Here is a 22099-nt window from a genome sequence, read left to right as displayed (position 1 = left end):
AAAAGCACCCGTTTAGAAATATGAAAAGGAAAAGATGGACTTCCTTCTTGAACAAAATATAAAACTTGTAAACGGTGAGTGTACTACTCTGGACTTTGTACGACGTGTGGGCTACAAATATTCTACCAGAACTGACTTATGAATTCATATCAAGGTATATCGGATTAGTGCTAACTTTTGAGCATACGTTTTAACTTAAAAATATTTGATATTTTTATTATGGCTTTGCTTTCGATCAACATGTATTCCTTAATTATTTGCGGAAAAGTAATATTTTTTTTTTTGCGGAATAGTTACTTTTTTCCCGGAAAAGTAAGATATTTATTTGCGGAAACGCAATCTATTTTTTCCGGAAACGTCATCTTTTTTTCCGGAAAAGTAATGCCAATTTGCGGAAACGTAAAACGCCGATGAAAACATTTGCGCGCTTAGCCGTTTGCATTGTTTGTGTTTGAAAGAAATGCACTCTTGAATACGTGATGAACTTTTAAATGATAAGTAAACTTGAAAACGTATGTCAGAATTAAATGATCAAAACATGTGAGCACTTATAGCGGTTTGCCTCGTTTATGTTAGAAAGAAATGCACTCTTGAATACGTGTATCTTTTAAAATAAGTTAAAGATAAAGGTATCACCATATGGCAATTTGTTTACAATTAAGCTATTTTATTGTAAGGAGTGAAGTACGGTCATAGGTTTTTTTTAAATGTTATGTACCGAGTACCGTTAAATGAAAAAGGTTCGTTATTCACCGTGTTTCGTGAAATCGATAAAAAGATCAGCGTGCAGGACATTTTTAATTGTTCATTCGTCGTGGAATGGCAATTTTTTTTCAAGTTCTTCCTTGCAGATACCTCCTCCTTTACGCTCCTCTTAAATTGATCACGTTCTGGTTTAAATTTATATAATCTTTTAAATGATTCTTTCATCTGGCACTAATTCAATTAATGATTTACGGAAAGTTATTTCTTTAAATTAAGAAAGAGAAGAACGTAACCTTTTCTGTGACACGAAACAAAGATGATTTTTTTACATAATGCTTAATTCCTTATTTAAACGACTTTGTACTGTTTGGGGATTTAGTCGATGAAAAGTATTACCACTGTTTTTCAAAATGTTTAGACAATATTATTCGCCGATTTTTATTTTTCTGTGGATGAATTACTCATGCAAATGTCAGGACTTAGATAAATTTGTAGCCCCGATAGTGGATAACAATGGGGCACCACTGGTTGCAATTGTAAATTCAACTCATATTAGTTTGCATATAGTCCGGTCGATAGAAATGCCTCTACGGAAAATAATAAATGCAACAATAGAATCCAAATTTGACGATAAGCTTAAAGAAGATATAGTGTCGAGTAAAATTTTAGGGAAAGTAAACAACAAGTTTGACGCCTTACAACAAAAGATTGAAGAACATATGGGAGATAACCGAAACCAAATGACTGAAGTAAACCAGGACATTGCTACTTTACGGAAAGAAATGGAAGAGTTGAAGAATTTGGCTATAACTGTCAATGACATAAATACAAGGGGTAAGTTTACATTTTACCATACAACATATCAATGAAGGTTTTGATTTCTGCGGTCGTATGATATTTTGACGTTGTCAGCGTCGTCGTCATCGTCCGATGACATTTGGTTTTCAGACAATAATTTGAGTAAAGGTGTACGTATCTGCATGTCTAACGAAAGGTTTGGATTGATTTTGGGAGTTTTCACCAAAAACGTTAAGGAATAACGGGTTAAATATATAAAGCAGAGGCTTTAAAACTAGGATATTCTGGTTACCAGACAATTACTCGGGTAAGTCTATGGATCTCTATAAAATTGTACCGCAAAGTTCCATATAGGTCATATATATAAAGAAAGGTTGCTGTCTCATTGACGATTACTCGCAAGTCCAACACCTCCTTGTATTCCTACATGCAAAAGTAATATTTTAATGATGCGACAAAAAAATAGGGAAAATCTAAAATCGAAAGGATACCGACATAATCGTGACAAAAAAAAGATAATACAATTCTATAACCAGACTACATGTTACCAATCTCAACAAGATCGAGAAACAATCACAAACCATCCGTTTTGAAGAATGCACTTTTCCATAACCAAGCAAAATGAATCATAGACAAATTTGTTTGACTTTGATTAGCACGGCATAATGTAGATGATTATATCTCATTACCATGAATCTCAATTCTGGTCTAGGATGAGATGAATTAAATTTGTTTCTCTTACTGTTATTTTTCATAATATCAATAGTATATTTTTCTTTTAGTTGCCCTGTCAGCATGTGATGCTTCTCATTCTACTGTCAGTCCACCAACAACTATAAAATTCTCGGACATCAAGACGAGAGAAGGAATCAGCAACCAACATCTAACCTCATTTAAATCTAGTGGTGTATTTGTGTGTGAAGTCTCTGGTCTGTACCATATATCTGTCGTCATTATGTCAAGTACAAATTATGCATTTGTGAAAATATCTAAAAATAGTAAAGAACTAATTAAAGGAAATATCAACAATTATAATGCAGAAAACCAAAAATATCATCAATCGAATGCTGCAATTGTGGTCACAGAATTACAGAAAGGTGATAGTATCGATATAAAACCTGGAAATAAAGACATGATGATACACAGCGACTATTCGTGTCTAACAATAGTTAAAGTGATATAATCAAAGAATATATGATAACAATGTGTAGAGAGCTCAAGGTGAGCAGGAGCAATTAAATTCTCCCTCGCCCTACTCGTCCGAATTTAAAGTATTTTATCTCTAAATTCAATAGGCTATAAACAAGACAAACACAGATAAAGGATTAGTTGCTCGCAGTAACATCGTATTTTTTCTTGCGATACAATATTTTATTTTACTTTATTGTACATATTTCTTCGATTGAAACAATATATAAATACATGACATATAACATTGTTCCTCTTTCGCATCGTTTCTTTTTCGTCGGCTAATACCTCCAACGCCTGTACGTACAATAAACATAGCAGCAACTGCACATATACCTATGTGACCAACTTCAATTCGACGTAACTGCGAGCACCTTCGATACGAATACATTTAAATCCCAAACTTTATATAGTACAATTAATCCCCACCCATAAAAACCGCCATAACTTTCCTCGTGCCTTCTGCACCTAACATCAAACTTATAAATAGTACATACTGTTACAAAACCAGTATCCGAACTAGTTATACTAGTTCCCATCTATAAATGATAACTACAAATAGCAAACGGGAAAAACCCTATTTCAAACGAAATAAAATACATTTCTGACTTAATCACTTACAAAGGGGATGACCATTTGATTTTTGGCCTGGGGATGGGGGGATGTGTTAAAAATGATTTGTTTGCAACCCAAAATATTAATGGAGAAGATAATTGTGTATACATAAAAGTTAAAATTTAAAAAAATCGTACCGGTTGCACGGAACACTGTGTCTCGTTTTCTCTTACTGCTAGTCGTCGCAGGCTCAACAAACCTCTAGGTTCTATCTTTTGATTCTGTCCAAGTTTTACGAAAAGCCAGGATGGGTTATGAATCTGATAAATGTAACTGCTTCTGTAAAAGTTTGGATAAAATACAGGATGGTTTATGAATCTAATGAATTTAATGTAAACTGGCAGAAAAAGTATTCTTTTTTTTACAAAATTTACTTCTGGATACTATCTTCTGATCATAAATTGCTTCTGTCCAATGTTGATAGAAATCCTGGATAGTTTAAGAAAGTTATTAAGGATGTACTTACTCTTAGGTGAGGTTAGGTAAAAATTAAGAAATTAAGAAATTAAAATTGAGACTATAAACTGGTAGATCTTCAATTAAGGATAAAGATAAGCTAAAAATATTGATATTAGTAGGTCATGGACCTCCTTTTTGAGATATTTGAGATTAAAAATATTGCGGGAAAAGGTTGTTTCGGACTTTTACCTTATATTTGCATTGGTATTATTTGGGTCCCAAAACAAAAGGAAAAAATTAAGAATCTTCTAAAATTTTGAAAATGACCTTTCATGAGCTTATAAGTCTTATACATGAAAAAATAAATGGGTGTTATGGGGCAAAATATTTTACATACTATTGTATAGAAAAACACCGAGAGTCCGAACATTCCAAATGGGTGTTATGGGGCAAAATATTTTACATTGTATTGTATGGAAAAAAACCAAAGAGTCCGAACATTTGAACACAAATTCCAAAACCTCATCTAAGTACATCCTTAAAATCACAGAGTGAATATTTGTGGACACCGCCGCCGACGACTGAATGTAGGATCGCTATGTCTTGCTTTTGCGACAAAAACGAACAACACCTGCGAACCTGACTACAACCACTGAACTTGCTCCTGGCTTAGGATAGGTGCATACAAATGAAGCGGGTTTAAACGGTTTTAAACGGTTGAGTAACATTACAATATAAAAAGTAACACTATAAAAAAAAAAAAATTCTTTCTCCAATGCACTTTCCTGACAGTTTAACGTTGAATTACATATCATGTGAACAAAACATGTTCGCCTGACTGTCATCTCTCTTCCCAATTGATGTTAGCCTTTATCGATGAGTGTCATGATTGATTTAAGGGGGATTCAGGTCTCTTTATATTCTTGACCCTCATATATTCGTGTGCAGAGATGAACTACGAATTCAAATGTTTAACTAATTACATAATTTTTCTCGAGGCTTTGTAAGCAGAGATTGGCAGAACCACGAAATCAAAATTCGTAATATTTCATGGGAAAAAGTGAAATCATAAAAATACTGAAAATTCAAAAACCCAATCAAATGGCTAAATTAGAAAGCTCAAACGCATCACAAGACAGATTTCCTGACGCGGCACAGGCATTTTTTACGTAGAAAATGGTGGATTGAGCATAGTTTTATAGCTAGAAACCTCTAACTTGTATGACAGTCGCATCAAGTTACATTATGTTGACAACGATGCGTGAACAAAACAAACATCTACATAATAGGTAACAAGAGTGCACACGCTGAAATGTCTCGCCTTCTTTACTAATCATTGATATTATTTATGTTGATATTCCTAAATATAGAGCTTTCACATAAACTTAACATGATCAAAGAAAATGAATTCTGCAAGGTTATACAAACCAAACAAGAAATATATGTACACCTTACAATCATTCAATACACTAAATATAGTTGACCTATCTATTTTAAGAAACAGACTTAAACAAGAAAAGTACACATTGACCAATGAACCATGAAAATGAGGTCAAGTTCAGATGAACCTTGCCAGGCAGACATGTACAGCTTACAATTCTTCCATACAACAATAATAATACTTTATTCCGAAAGCAATACAGCTTATAGGATACATATACACAATTTTACACCAATATAAGAATTTCACAAGAAATATATAATATATATAAATTTAAGGTGTGCATGAAAGAACGTATAATACATAATACATAATACATAATACAAAATACAAAATACGAGCGGAGAATAATATAATTACTTAAATAAAGTGAGAACAAAAATATAATTTACTGCAATTAAATTCTAAGTTTTTCTGCAGATTTTAGAAATATACCTAAGTTATTCAATTCTTTGATATTTCTGACAGATAACAACTGGATAAGTTTGAATGTAGAAGGATTTCTCCAATAATACTTTTTTATATACTTTTCTCGAATCTGACTATATTTTTTACATTCAAGTATAAAATGGTATTCATCTTCAATAGAGCTAGTATCACAATTTGTACATAGTCTATTATTTTTATCAACATTATAATATCTACCTGTTTCTATACTTAATATATGAGCTGATATACGATATTTACAAATGTATGGTTTGTATATATAATTTACAGGTCTATCTAAATAGAATTGCAATGTGTGTGTACTATACATGTATCTATACAAATGACATTTATTTGAATTCTCAAAAAACATAGTTACTTCACTAATGAATGCACCAAGCATTCTTTCTTTTAATTGTGAAAGAAAAACATCTTTACAAACTACACTTTGGTTTAACCAAACATAATTAAATCCATATCTAAACAAAATATCTCTAATTTTACAACACCAGTTTTGTTTATCGTTTTTTTTAATAGAACTTCTGTCATACATCTCATCATAGCAATTCTTTAATATACAATTTTCTGTACTCAAAATTTTTATCCAATATTTGACCATTCTATACTGCCTTTCAATGTACATTGGCAATCTACCTAATTCACAATAAATCATATTAGTTACAGCACTCATTTTGACTTTAAGAATACGTTTTAAAAAATACAAATGAACTTTTTCAATATTTGGTGCCATATGGAATCCCCATATTTCCGAGCAATAATTCAGTATACTTGCTACATAAGTATCAAATAATGATAACAAAGTTTCAGGATTATAATAATCATCATGTATTTTATTGAATATACTAAACACAGCCTTTTTACCCTGTCTGGTCTGATAGTTTCTTTTGAGTATTTGCAAAGTTACCAGTATAATAAAATAAAATTCCCAAATACATGAACTCGTTACATATATCAATAGCCTTTCCATCAATATACCATTGCTCTTCTGGTCAAATTTTCCCTCTGTTTCTAAAAACTACAATTTTGGTTTTTGACAAATTTATGTACAAATCATACTTATTTGAATAAACATTTACAGCATCTATCATATTTTGTAGATCAGTAATACTTTCACTAAATAAAACCATATCGTCAGCGTACATTAACAAGTACAGATTTAACATTTTAAGTTCATATGATTTACAATTTTGTGTAATAAGTTCTATCTCCATATCATTGACATATAATGAGTACAACAGAGGAGATAAGGATTCCCCTTGCATTAGACCAACAGTACATTCAAAAAATTCAGAAAATTTTCCATTAAGTTTTACACAAGTTTTTAATTTGCTATACATAGATTTAATGACATTTAAAAGTCTACCAGTTACTCCACATCTGACTAATCTTTGCCACAATTTGTAATGTGTGACACTATCAAAAGCTCTAGTGTAATCTACAAAGCAACAGTATAAACGTTTACCTTTACTCAAAGACTTAGTGATAAGGGAATAAAGGGCAAAGACGGCATCGACTGTTCCAAATCCAGGACGGAAACCAAATTGTGCATCTGTTAACACGTTATTCTTTTCACTCCACTGTAGCAACCTTAACAAAGAAGTTAAAGAAAAACAGACCAAAACATAAACACTTAACACTATACCGTGAAAATGAGGTCAAGGTCAAATAAAACCTGCGAGACTGACATGTACAAAATAAAATATTTCCATAGGAACTATACACAAAATATAGTTGACCTATTTAATACAGTATAAGAAAAAGACAAAAACACAACCAGATGCTCCGGCGCAGCTTTATACGACCGCAGAGGTCGAACCCTGAACGCTAGGGGCAAGTATGAACACAACATTCAACATGTTCAAGCTGGATTCAGCTCTGAATTTAGATTGTGATTAAATAGTTGACACAGCAGAGCTTTCTGACACAGAATGAATGTGGTCTAATGAACTTAAACATTTTTTTTTTGCTTTTGATCAATTCACTTTGCTGTTGAATATTAATCCTCTCCAAAAAAATTGTTTGAAGAAATTTTCTTTTTATTTCTGAAATCAGAAAAATTGAACATCCCCCAATTTTTTTTCATCTTCCCCTTTCTCTTATTCCAAAAATGATCTCAATTCAAATTTCTAATGGAGATGCAACAATAACTACTCATTTAAATACATCATAAAATATTAAAATATAAAATGTCATGGTTAAAATTAATTTTAGTTAATAGTAACTTCTAAACAAATACATGGGGAACGTGTCCAAAGGGACACAGATGATGCCCCCACTAACATATAACGTTAAAGAGGGACATAACTCAAGAACTGTAAATTGAACTTGAACTGAGTTTAGAGGTACTAAGAATTATATAAACATTTCATAAAATTCAGTTGAGAATAAACTCATCATAGATCACAGGACTTAATGCAAACTTAAGTTAAGAGAACAGAAATAAAAAAAATCTTCATTTTTTCCACTTGTAAAGGGGCATAATCCTAGAATGGTAATCAAAGTGCTTGTAATCACTGAATTGCAAAGATTGTTTTAATTTATCAGTTGGTAGTAAAAGTGAATATTTCATTGTATATTGTATATAGCATTGATTTAGGTTGATTCAACTACTATTCTGGACAAAGAAAGATAACTCCAATTTTCAAAGAATAATAATCATGGCTAAAATAAACACATTTTATATTGGCAAATTTCCAATGAAGTTTATTAAACTAAAGTTATTGGCAAATTTCCAACATACATAATATAAAAGTAGTTTAGGTGAGATAAACAAAAAAGCTTCATCAGCAACATTTTATATTGGCAAATTTCCAATAAGGTTTATTAAACTAAAGTTATTGGCAAATTTCCAATGGAATTTATTAATAATAAAGTTTTTAGCAAATTTCCAATATACATAGTTTAAAAGCAGTTTAGGTGAGATATTCAAATGAGTTTCAATTACCAACCTTACACTGCTTTTAAATTATGTGTTGTACTTAAGTAATTGTCCATTAACCTGGAAACCCTTTTCCCCCTTTTTTGCATCTTATTCCTTAACGGTTTGAGCCATAACTCCCAAAGACAATTCTTACCATCCCTTTGAGGTAATCCATTATCCAAAATCTAAATACATGGTTAGATTCAGCATATCAAAGAACCCCAATAATTCAATTTTTGATGAAATCAAATAAAGGTCAATTTTGGACCCTTTAAACCTCACTGTGGACCAATTTGATAACCGGGCCCAAATATCATAAATCTAATTACATGTTTAGATTCAACATATCAAAGAACCCCAATAATTCAATTTTTGTTAAAATCAAACTAAGTTTAATTTTGGACCCTTTGGACCTTAATGTAGACCAATTTGAAAACAGGACTAACAATTAAGAATCTAAATACACGGTTAGATTTGGCAAATCAAAGAAAACCAATAATTCATTTTTTGATGAAATCAAACAAAGTTTAATTTTGGACCTTTTGGGCCCCTTATTCCTAAACTGTTGGGACTAAAACTCCTAAAATCAATCCCAACCTTCCTCTTATAGTCATCAACCTTGTGTTTAAATTTCATAGATTCCTATTCACTTATACTAAAGTTATGGTGCTAAAACCTAGAAAAATGCTTATTTGGGCCCCCTTTTTGGCCCCTAATTCCTAAACTGTTGGGACCTCAACTCCCAAAATCAATCCCAACCTTCCTTTTGTGTTCATAAACCTTGTGTTTAAATTTCATTGATTTCTATTTACTTGTACTAAAGTTATTGTGCGAAAACCAAGAATAATGCTTATTTGGGCCCTTTTTTGGCCCCTTATTCCTAAACTGTTGGGACCCAAACTCTCAAAATCAATTCCAACCTTCCTTTTGTGGGCATAAACCTTGTGTCACAGTTTACAGTTTATCTCTAGCTATAATAATATTCAAGATAATAACCAAAAACAGCAAAAATTCCTTAAAATTACCAATTTAGGGGCAGCAACCTAACAACGAGTTGTCCGATTCATCTAAAAATTTCAGGGCAGATAGATCTTGACCAGATAAACAAATTTACTCATCGTCAGATTTGCTCTAAATGCTTTGGTTTTTGAGTAATAACCAAAAACTGCATTTAACCTCCATGTTCTATTTTTAGCCATGGTGGCCATCTTGGTTGGTTGGTCGGGTAAAAAAACACAAATTTTAAACTAGACACATCAATGATGATTGTGGCCAAGTTTGGTTTAATTTGGCCCAGTTGTTTCAGAGGAGAAGATTTTTGTAAAAGATCATGGAGATTTACGAAAAATGGTTTAAAATTGACTATAAAGGGCAATAACTCATAAAGGGGTCAACTGACCATTTTGGTCCTGTTGACTCATTTGTAAATCTTACTTTGTTGAACATTTTTGCTGTTTACAGTTTATCTCTATCCATAATAATATTCAAGATAATATCCAAAAACAAAAATTTCCTTAAAATTACCAATTCAGGGGCAGCAACCCAACAACGGGTTGTCCCATTCATCTTAAAATTACAGGGCAGATAAATCTTGACCAGATAAACAATTTTACCCATTGTCAGATTTGCTCTAAATGCTTTGGTTTTTGAGTAATAACCAAAAACTGCATTTAACCTCCATGTTTTATTTTTAGCCATGGCGGCCATCTTGGTTGGTTGGCCAGGTCAAAAAACACAAATTTTAAACTAGACACATCAATGATGATTGTGGCCAAGTTTGGTTTAATTTGGCCCAGTAGTTTCAGAGAAGAAGATTTTTGTAAAAGTTAACGACGACTGACGCAGGACGATGACGACGCCGGACGCCAAGTGATGAGAAAAGTTCACTTGGCCTTTTGGCCAGGTGAGCTAAAAAGCTTGTTTTTGGGCCCTTTTTTGGCCTTTAATTCCTAGACTGTTTGCCCAATAACCAAAAAAAAACAAATCCCAAACTTCTACTTATAGTAGTTAACATTGTGATACAATTTCAGAACAATTGAAATACTAATACACAACTGTTTGTCCTGGGCCCCGAATTCCTCAACCTTTGGGAGCATAAGCCCCAAAATCAATCCCAAGCTTCCTTTAGTGGTTATAAACATTGTGTTAAAATTTCATTGATTTCTTTTTACTTTTTCAAAAGTAATTATCCGGAAGACGACAACGTGATACCAATATACAACCAATTTTTTTTTAATTTTTGAGGTCGTATAAAAACTATAAGTAGACAGCTCTCTAACAAGCAAAAAACACAGGAAAAAGGACACATCTTACAGCATCCACACAGCACAAGCAACAAACCCTGCAATCAATATAAAAATATACAGATGTGGTATGATTTCCAATGGGACAACTATCTGCCAAAGTTCCCAAAACTCATAATGTCTGTTGTTTAAAATTGTTCACATTTGGTCAGTTTTATCAATGTAAATATTGTTAAATATATTGATCACATACACTAGACTCATCCAAACATATGTATTCTGCTGTTGATTAAACAGCGCATAACATTTGGTTTAGATTTTTGGTGTTTTAATTACTGGACACTTTCAGTTCTATTTGCTATTTAATGTTAGTTAGTTTGTATTGGTGGAGTAAGCAATTGCCCTTAAACCCAGACATCGTCCTGGGCGATTAATTATTGGTGTTTATCACCACTTACAGTACTTTTAACACCACTTTTAACTACTTGGTGGTAATTTTTTATTGGTGGAGGGAGCCAGAGAACATGGAGATAACCACCAACCTTTGGCAGCAAAATAGTAAGAGTGATTTTCAACTGATTTGTTGTGTGCTAAGATAAAATAAAACGTAAGATATAATATTGTTCTATTTATTTGTTGTTTTGGCTCTATATAGCCCATATGATAAGCAGTATAGTACAGCACATAGTTTATAAGGCACATTAACAAGCATTACATGCTAACAAACACTGGGTACCCCTACACACATGGTTAACCATAGAAAAAATTCAAATAAACATGTACCTACATAATACCACAAAATTGGAAAATTTGTACATGTATCAATTAATTTTTTTTCAAATGTCAACATTGGACTGCAATTGGGTATTCATAATGGTTTACACAAATCTTCCATTGAAATGTGAATGATTACAATTAAATGTTTAAAAATATTAAAATGTCAATTTTTTAAATACCTTCTAAACTTGAGTTAAAAAAAAAACAATAAAAAAATATGCATGTTTCCTTCCTCTATCATCTATAATATAGAGTTGGTTAGTCGGAAATAAAAAAATCCACTTGTTTCGTTTTTCGTTTCTAACAAAATATTATATTTTTGGAGTATCAACTCTGGATATTATGCATCTAACAATTTTTTTAAACTTTTTTTCCAATTTAACTAAAATAACTTTTAAATGAATATACCATGTGTGTAGAAGTTCTACTGGCCAGTGTAGGGATATATACAGTACAAGGCTGGTTTGTCTATTGTTAAACAATTATTTTTTTATACTTTAGAAAGTTCATTTTTACAAAATATACTGGTTAAATAACAAAGATTTAAAAACTTCAATGATTTTGTCTTTCCAAAAAGACAAATAAGCTGTGGACTTCACATCTGACTTTTACTCACCATTTCACAATTTTTATCCACATGTTAGCTTGAATTTGATCTAGTTAAAAACTAAAGCATACTTCATACCATATTTTTACCTAAATCTTTGTTAAAATTCAAAATATTGACTTAAATCTTAGGATTGAATTTAATTTGACCTAGTGTTTTGTTAAATCTAAAATTTTGACTTAAATTTAATTTAACCTAAATTTTAATTAAATTCTTAAAATTTTCACCACAATCTCCAGTTTCATTCATACTATCATGATTTTCCTGATTATCAACCCTAATTAGAGTCTGAAATTCACAACATGACAACCAGCCTCCTACTGCATCAGATCTGATGATAATTAAATTAAAAAATTTACATTTACCCGTTTAATTAAAAATAGCACAAAATCAGATCTGGGGTATCCCCTTAAATAGTATATAAACACATACCTAGAGAACATACAATATGAATAAAGCAATGACACAGAACAAATTCTCGTCTTAAAAATCTGTACATAAAACTAAATGATGAGACTGAACATAAATATTCATATAACAAATAATAATTTCTGAACATGAATATTCATATAACAAATGAAAATTATTGAATATGAATATTCATATAACAAATGATAATTATTGAACATGAATATTCATATAACAAATGATAATTATTGAACATGAATATTCATATAACACATGATAATTGAGCATGAATATTCATATAAATTATAATATCTACTAGTATAAGGTGGATATGAATATTCAAATCAATTTGAATAATGACCTTATGAAGCCCTAGAAAATATTAGTACCTTTTTATATAAACTATTAACCCAGCATACCTTTTCAAAGGGAGGTTATAAAATTGAATACAACAGATAACATAAAATTTTGTCATATTATATATGTCAATAAAACTGAATGAAGTTCTAACATTAATTTCTCATCAAGCATTTTCATGATTTTAGGAAACAAAACAAAAATGTCCTTAAATAACAAAATTTGAACTGAACAATTTATTCTGTACTCTAAATCTATCACCCCTATCCCCTTTTTAAAACACCTTTAGATGTCCTTGAATATAAGAATAAAATACCAATGTTGTAACAATTTCCAGATACAGAATTTTCCAGGGCTACATAAACAAAATTCCTGAGTTACTTTAAAACTTTGTTCACCTTATATAATTAAGTAGAGGTACATGTATAGACATCTTCATACATGTATTTTATTTTATTTATGAAATTAATTAAACACACACAATATATTGTTCATTTATAGTCAACCTTCACAATTAAAAAAAAACAAAACAGAGAAGTTTCTAAAACTTGGTTTTAAATGCACAGCATTTCCCAGAATTCAACAGCCACATCTTTGTACATGTAGTAACTTATTTCACAAAAAATCTTAGAAGAAAATAATCACAACTCTTTAACAATGCATACAGTAAACAATAAATTATGGCATTGTTATTTTATCTATTTTATCATGTAAAGATGGATTGTAGTTCTCTTAATGTCCAGTGGAAAATATTACATGAACTTTAAGGATGACATTTGCAAAGTCATTATCAAAATTACTTGTTATTCTTAAAAAAAGAAACCATGCTCTGACATGGAAAATTTAATTATTTGATGTTTTAATGTTTTAACAAAGAAATAAGTCTTCTATGAAGTCATAATAAGGCCTTGTGGTCTTTAAACTTTCAAGACCGATTCTTAGACTTAGAAATTAACCAATCAGAATACTGGATTTTACAGCACAAATTTTTCGAGAATTGAGTAAATTTTTATAATCCAAGGCCCAGAAAGTCTTTACATTTCCTAAGATGTTGGCAGCTCAATTCTGGTAATTTCAAAAACAACCTTTAAAATAATAGTCAGTAACAATATTGTACCTAAAAATTTTATAAAACAACAAAATATTTCTCATATAAAAAAAATGAAGCATGACAACCTTCCATTGTTATTTTTCAGCACTAATTTGTATTTCGATCACAATATAAAATAAGTATCACACAAAAACAAATTCTAAGAATTGTAAATATATAAATATTTGTTGTAAACTACTATTTTTTTTTCATTAAAAAAGAAAAATGGCATCTTTGCTCCATAAAATGTGTAATCTTCAAAACATTTTAAATCTTTTTAAGATTACAAACAGCATGCAATAAAAAATTTCAAAACTCAATAACAAAAAAGTATTTCTAGTAAAAATTTGGAAACTTTTTAAAAAGTTCTATAATCGTAAGGGAAATCTTCCCTTTGTGTAAACAAACACAAAACAACAAAAACAAAACGAAGAAAGAGTGGAGCGAGATCGAGAATAGAAAAAGAGATACAAGAAAACTCCTACCATCGAAAATTTAAAAGGGATTGTTATCTTTTTCAAATAAGTATTTCCGACACAAGACCAATGATTTGAAATTAACAAAACAATCAATTATTCAAAACAATGATTTTTATACTGAATGACCGGTAATTTTATAAATTTGAGATTTAAAAATAGGATTTCATAGAATAACATTAACAATCCCTTTTAGGAAATCATCCAGCTTAAAACACATATATATATTTAGCAATAGCATAAGTCTTTAGTACCATTTTTTTTTATTTCTCCTATCACAACATTACCACGATTACATGAAGGAGATAAAATTTCTGCCATTTCCACATAAAAAAAATGGTTAACAAGGTCATGAACTTAATGAATCAACTCAAAACAACAAGATATTTTTGGCAGTTGTGCCCTGGTTACACATAGCTCTATCTACAAAATGTACACAGATCAAAAGTCACCAATTAATGATACAATTTTAAGATTGAAGCCTAGTGTATCTAATTCAACAGGACCTACAGTTCAAAACAGTTTATTTGCCCTATAATCAATGACCCATATAAATCAGCCCTATACAAATATATAGAATGCAATTCAGATTATTTTTTCTGTAAAGTTGCCTGTTAGAGCATTAATTTTAATAAAACATACCAACTATTAACCTTGAAAAACAAAAATGATCACTTTGTCAATTTGGAGTTTTCATAGTTAGTAATGGACTGTCTTTTCACATGTGAAATAATTGAAATATTATTTTCTTATTTTATAAATATGATAAATACAATGTTTACATTTCAGACTGTGAATGCTATGTTCAAATTTGAAATGTTTTGAATGCTTAACGTAAAATTTGAAATCTTGTGAATGCTATATATTCACTTTTGAAATTTTGTGAATGCCTTGTTAACATTTAAAACTTTGTGAATGCTATGTTCACATCTAAAACTTTGAGAATGCTATGTTAACATTTTAAACTTTGTGAATGCTATGTTCACATTTTAAACTTTGAGAATGCTATGTTAACAGTTGAAACTTTGTGAATGCTATGTTCACATCTAAAACTTTGTGGATGCTATTTTCACATCTAAAACTTTGAGAATGCCATATTCACATCTTAAACTTTGTGAATGCTATGTTCACATTTAAAACTTTGTGAATGCTTTGTTTTACATTTGAAACTTTGTGAATGCTTTGTTCACCTTTGAAATTTTGTGAAAGCTTAATGTTAAGATTCAAAATGCCTTGATTACTGTTGAAACTTTGTGAATGCAATAATTACATTTGGCATGTTTGGAACTTTGTGAATGCAAAAATCTTGTATTAGTGATTGGTGACTGTTGACCATTTGACCTTTATATACATATTGTACACTGTATAAATATCATTTTTATACAATAACATCTAATACATGGCTTTATTTTTTTGTTTATAAAATGCCCATATCTAAAAATGTTGAGCACCAAAATTAACATACATGTAAAGCGGTAGCACAGTTTTCTAATATTAAGTGAACTGATACAAGTGTTGCAATGAATATTATGATGTTACAATATGTAGCATTGAGACCATAAAAAAATATTTCCTAGATTCTCGTTCAACTAGTTCTAAATTTGGATATGCAAAATATTGTTTCCTTTTTTTTTTTGCAGCATGAAGTCAGATGTGTAGATAAAATAGTTAACAATCCAAATTTAACTTTTTTACAATTGACACAAATATATTATTATTACTTAACAATAATCAAAACACACAAGAGAATTTCTGACTACATTAAAAGACAAGAATTTTTGTAATCCAAAATTTTCTCTGGTTATCTCCCTTAGATAACACCAAGAAAAAATTAGAAAATTCTAAATTATCCAAAAAGATAAAAGTAAACCGATTCAAAAGTGTAAATCTGAATACATCTATTTTTTTTTAAAGCAACAAACTTCAGCCACTTTGATGAAAAAATAAAAGATATTATCAAAACAGGGCCAATTTCAAAGAGTGTTGGATAGAGAATCTAGAAATCTTTTTCAAACTGGCCTAACAATAATAGTATTATATCTTATAAACCTAGCACAATGTAAAAACAGGAAGAGAGAGTTTTTTATAAAGAGAACCTGCCCCTATACCTCACCTAACAACTTAAATTTGAGCACTTTGTCAGTTATGCAGGTGAACTTCATAAAACCAATTTCCTTCTCATGTTTAACTAAAATGTCATATTTATACATGTATATCCTAAATATTTTTTTGGTTCACTGTCAAAATTCAACATCAGAATTTTTCAATAATGTTTTCTAATATTGTAATTAAATTCTTCATTAATTGTTAGAATACAATTTGTAAATGTAATATATATCTATATCAAACAACATAAAAATAAAGCCAAGTACAAGTTCTAACAATATATCTAGATAATGCTGACATTGTTTTAACACTTTCATCCGTATCATACAAGCACACACACACACACACTCAGTCTTATAACACCCACCCATACCAAACACTCAACACACATACTAACAAACTCTAGCAATCAGAATTAGCCACTGGCGATGGGGGCGGGGGATATGGATTTGAAAAACTTCTTTCTGTCGATGGTGATGGGGGACAACTAATCATATCGTCTGAGAAGTAATGGCTCCGTGGGGTAGGACACGGAGGATAAGGGTCATAGTCTGAAAACAATTCCATTATAGAACGTTTCGATTTATGTTTCTTAGTCCGCACATTATACGGATACGGTTCACTTTCCTCACAAACGTCTGTACTACACGGCGTTGTGTGTGGGGGTGGCACTGGGCGGAGCTTATAAGGTCGATACGACCTGACAGTTGATGGGCTGTTAGATGAATATCCATAGAATTCCCCATTACACACAGACCTATCTGTTGTAACCGGACTAGGAGGGGGATTCAATGTCTCATGCGGATATTGTGTCACTGTAGAACTACTAGAGGAAGCACCGGTCACATGATTTCTGTCGTAAATGCCAGTAGTCCCGACAGAGCCAAGCGACAATCCTGTTTCATGAGATTTCCCATGCGATGATAATGAATTTAAAGTCGTCTGAGCTGTTAATGGTTTAACAACACTCATATCAGTTTCATAAATTATCACTCCCGGTGGCTGCGACTTCCTCTTGCAAGCGAAAATGATTCCTAGAATTAACACAAGAACAATAAGGCCGATGACTATGATAATAGTATAATGAGCTGTGGATGGATTGGATGATGCTTTAGTTCCTGGGCAGTTCGGCCCTTTACATGAATGGGGAGGGGTCGTATGAGGGCACATTGTATCCCCCTCCAAACAACAATGCTCCTCGTCACTATGATCATGACACTGTGGCGTCCCGTCACACACTGAACTCTGATCAATACAATGATTATCATTACAACGAAACTGATCAGCATGACAAATGGGACAATTTGATTCGTCAGATGCATCTGAACATTCCTCAGATTTATCACAGCGCCAAGAGCGTGGAATACAATGTATATCTCCACTCACACAAGCAAACTGATCAGGAGAACATGTAGGAGGATCGGCACACATTTTCAAGTCGTCTTTAAGGTCTAAATTAGTGGGACAAGCACAACGCGAACTGCCGTCTCCTTTAGCAACACAGATATGTGAACAACCTCCATTGTTATGTGCACACGGATGTTCCATATGTTTTGGCAACACGTTCAATGCGACATGAAGGTCACTAAGGCCTTTTAAGCGACCCTGTATGTAAGTACGGTCCTTTCCGTTTAATTTGTCCGCCCTGGACATTAGCATATGATCCCTGTCAATCCAGTACAAATATTTGCCTAGAACGGCCATTCCTTTCGGACTAGCAATCTGACCATCAACTAAAACTATTCTATTGCCACCGGAAAGGTCAGAGCATTCGATTCGATTAAGATTTCCATCTGCCCAATATAATCTTGAGTTCTGAACATCCACTGCTAGTGGACCCGGTTTTCCTAAAGCTTTGGAGAACAATGTCATTCTTTCTGTACCATCCATGGCTGCTCTATCAATTGTTGGAGGCTGTACCATGTTCACCCAATACATGTGTCTGCAAAATACAAATACAATTACATTGACCAATATAGAGTGTATTTGTTTATGTCTCAACTCCCAAGAAAAATATAGATTCCATCACTGAAACAAGTGTAATACAATATTTCCCCACTGAAAGACATTTCAATTCTAATATCTAAAGCAAGGCTTGCCAAGCTTTTCAAATATTTAAATTTAACTGTCTCCAGTGGAGGAATATTGTTTATACACAATTGTGGTGGAATCTGTTTCTCTAATGATTTTTATCCTTCCTTTTAACAGATCTGCAGAAATTTGTTGTTCTTTTAATTAATGCATGACGTCATCAGAAATGGTTGCTATTTTTCAGGACATCACAATAGAAAATTCAGAAGAAATCAAGAAAATATAATATATTGATTTAATTTAGAATAATCATTTGCTTAGAACCGATATTTCACTATCAATGAGAAATATTTTTCTCACAACGCTGAAGAAATTTAAAAAAAGCACAGAAAATTAGAGAAAGGTTTTTCCACTTTTTTCTTTGATACCAGAATACTTGATCTGCACTTTTATGGATTGTGTTACTTTTGCCTATGTTGACATTTTAACTAAGTGTGGATTAACAATTCGGTGAAAAAATAAATAAAAAATAAATTATTTTGGTTTTCAAGATTGTTGTCTCAAGTTCTATAGGGCTTTATATGCAAGTGGTATAAGTATTTCAGCTGCATTGTTCATTAGCCTATCAACAGTGAGGTAAGAGTTCCAACCCAACTGGCTGCTAGGTGCATTTCTGTTTTTTTGAGGTTTTTTTTCCTTTTTGTGAGTCAAATCTTCTTGACGTATAACTATGATAATCTTCCTATATTTTTTTCCAAATGTGTATGTGTTATAAAAATTGTCTTAAATTTTTGATAATTGTTTGTTTTTAAGGATTTTTGTCTCAGTTGTTTAGAGTCTACGAAGTTCAACTCCAGTAATTAGTAGCCTATCCAACACAACTGGTAGAAAGATGTGTTTGTATCCTATCTTAATTGACCAGGATTGTCAGTTTTCCTGCTGAAGGTTCGTGATATTCTACAAGTAAACTGGTTTCCTCCATCAATAGAAACTGGCTGCCATGAAATAGCCATGTGCCGAAAGAAGCCTTAAGGTGGTATCTAACACCATACCCGTAGCCAGGGGGGGTTCGGACGAACCCCCCCTTGAAAACTAATAAGCACTGTTAAAGTCGATGTTCTGTTCGAATTGTGACTATTAAAGTCAAGTTTGTGAGTCAAACGAACCTCCCTTCGGAAATTCCTGGCTACGGGCCTGAACACTTTCACTAAAATTAATTTGACTCCTTTAATTTTAATAAAATTTTGCCAAATATTTACTTTGACCCTTTAACAAAAATATAAAAATTTCAAAAATTTTGAACCAACCGTTTTGTCAGAAAAATTACACTGCTATATATAGCAGTTTGACAAACACCAATTTTGATCTTTGAGAGGCTTATAATTCCCTTTACAACACAACGTAATTAAAACATTTAGCTGACTTTACAGAGTTATCTCCCTGTAGTGTTAGGTACCACCTTAAACACAATCAATTTATATTCTGATCAAGCACCCCATCCCCAAAACACCCTCTTCTTGAAAATATGTATAAAGTTACCCTTTGAGTGGATTAAGTACAATAGATCTTGGTTTCTCCTTCTCTCCTTCAATTACCACACCCAGAGATGTACCATCTAGCCTTGTGATATTTATAACATTTCTCTTGGCATCCGTCCAGTAAATGACTCTAGAGTATGGATCGATGGCCATGTCGTACGGTTTGTAAGCCTCATTATCATTACGAACTATCACTTGCACCTGGAAAGTAAAATATACTTTTAAAAATAGCTTTGAAAGATGATGATTTTCTGAATTTGTTTTTAACAACAAGATATCATATAAATATCAGGACATGTCAATGTGAAATATGAATACTACTTTGTACAAGACTCAGAGCTCAAAGGCTGAGCCAAATATTTATCTTGTTTGTTCACAAGGTTCCCATGAGTATATATGTCAAACTTTGTTCTGACTATAAGCTGTACTTTTAAATGCAGCAAGCAATTTTTAGCATAGAAGCTGCAAATGAGAAATATCAAGTCCTTGGTTTGCGAATCAGCTAGGGATCAAACCCTCTACCTCTTAAAAAATTAGAATTAGGCCATGGAAAATTAATTGCTGGTTTCCCCTAACATGGGAAAATTTAAAAGACCCGGCAAGCAAGCTTTTTTTTTTTTTTTTTTTTGTTACCATGCATAGTTTTATATCTATATGTTTTTGTTTCTATAGTGGAACTATAAACTTGCATTTTTTCAACACTTAAAGTTGTCTCTGCAATTTTGCAATAAAATTTAATAACCCGGCGGTTAAAAAATGACCCGGTCGGGTTAGGGGAAACCATCAATTATTTTCCCATGGCCTTATTACATAAGTTCTATTTGTGTCTCTGTTGAATTGTACTATTTCACATTTCTGGTCCTTTCATAGCTGATATTCAGTAGTTGCCATTTGTTGATCATGATGCACTTGGTAAGTATTTCTTGTGTCTCTTTATTTTTTTGTCTGCTGAGGATAGTTGTATTAATGAACATCTATATATACTTACATTGGTACCGTTATCTGTTGACCGTTTTATATTGTTTTGTTTCCCTTCTATCCAGTATATATAATGATCGACTGGATCGTAGGCTAGTCCTTTCACATTTTTTAAATGAGGAATAGGTAACACTACTTCTGGGGTCTGTGGGTCAACATCATCGTTATCAATCACTAATCGACTAATCACATTTTTCTGGCTAAACAGAAGGAAAGTCTTTGGAGCTGAAATAAAACAAAGGGTGGATTTTATAATATTATGTTGAAATCATAAATGCATTCAAAATCTGTTGCAGGTTGCAGATATATAGTGAGCAATTCTTCAGATTTATGAAATTCCTTGGGAAATTCACCATAAATTTGGAGTATCTGTAGGTCTGGCAAAATAAAGTATTATTACCAATTGGTTGTTTCAGAATCAAAAGTACTATAGTCACAAAATGAAAATAATGTCAACATTTTTAACAAATCACATGTTTTGATGTATACTTTTGAAAATATTAACCAGAATGTATTAGATTCAGAAACAGCAAAGTCAAGCACATGCTTCAGTCAACACTTTGTTTTCCAGAAAACTGATGACAACGATTTTTGTATTTTCTTATTTATGCCTCAGTGGTTTCGTAGTAGCTTGTTCGTCTGAAGTGGGGAGGTTGTGGGTTTCAAACAGCAGCAGGGTCAAACCAAATACTATGGAATTAGTATCTGCTACTTCTCCGGGAACCATGCACACACAACATTAATAAGTAAGAGCAAAGACTGGTCACCTAGAAGTCACAATAATGTGTCCAGATAACATAACTTGTCTTCCTGCTCACTGTTACCCACTATCACGTTAACATTGCATTGTATAAAGCATTGGTTGTAGTTATAACAATGTAATTGTTGTTTGTTAAGATTAATTTTTAAAATATGATAAACAAGAATGTGTCCTTAGTACACGGATGCCCCACTCCCACTATCATTTTCTTTGTT

The 22099-nt window shown here is 31.9% G+C and overlaps 2 protein-coding genes across 2 annotated transcripts in view; one reads left to right on the top strand and one right to left on the bottom strand.

The window, feature by feature from the left end:
• The first annotated feature begins 1102 nt into the window (after positions 1-1102).
• LOC134684118 (uncharacterized) lies at positions 1103-3059 on the top strand. The gene is made up of 2 exons (XM_063543397.1): positions 1103-1539; positions 2286-3059. The coding sequence occupies exons 1-2, from the start codon at positions 1116-1118 to the stop codon at positions 2684-2686; spliced, it is 825 nt and encodes a 274-aa protein (XP_063399467.1). The 5' UTR covers positions 1103-1115; the 3' UTR covers positions 2687-3059.
• Positions 3060-11369: 8310 nt separating this feature from the next.
• LOC134683222 (low-density lipoprotein receptor-related protein 6-like) overlaps positions 11370-22099 on the bottom strand; it is a 50158-nt gene continuing 39428 nt past the window's right edge. Inside the window, exons 14-16 of the mRNA XM_063542387.1 lie at positions 21135-21349; positions 20148-20347; positions 11370-18519 (exon numbers count right to left, since the gene is read on the bottom strand). Coding sequence (XP_063398457.1) covers positions 16980-18519; positions 20148-20347; positions 21135-21349 — 1955 coding nt within the window. The 3' untranslated portion in view covers positions 11370-16979. The remainder of the gene's footprint in view (positions 18520-20147; positions 20348-21134; positions 21350-22099) is intronic.

The sequence above is a fragment of the Mytilus trossulus genome, chromosome 9 (genome assembly GCF_036588685.1).
Source record: "Mytilus trossulus isolate FHL-02 chromosome 9, PNRI_Mtr1.1.1.hap1, whole genome shotgun sequence".
In the NCBI taxonomy this organism is placed as follows: Eukaryota; Metazoa; Mollusca; class Bivalvia; order Mytilida; family Mytilidae; genus Mytilus; species Mytilus trossulus.
Note: the sequence above shows the minus strand (reverse complement) of the source record. Positions and strands in the feature narration are given on the sequence as shown.

Coding starts and splice junctions, on each gene's coding strand:
- LOC134684118 (XM_063543397.1), top strand. CDS start 1,116: ATGTTTAGACAATATTATTCGCCGATTTTTATTTTTCTGTGGATGAAT. Junction 1,540..2,285: donor CAATGACATAAATACAAGGG/GTAAGTTTACAT, acceptor TTTTTCTTTTAG/TTGCCCTGTCAGCATGTGAT.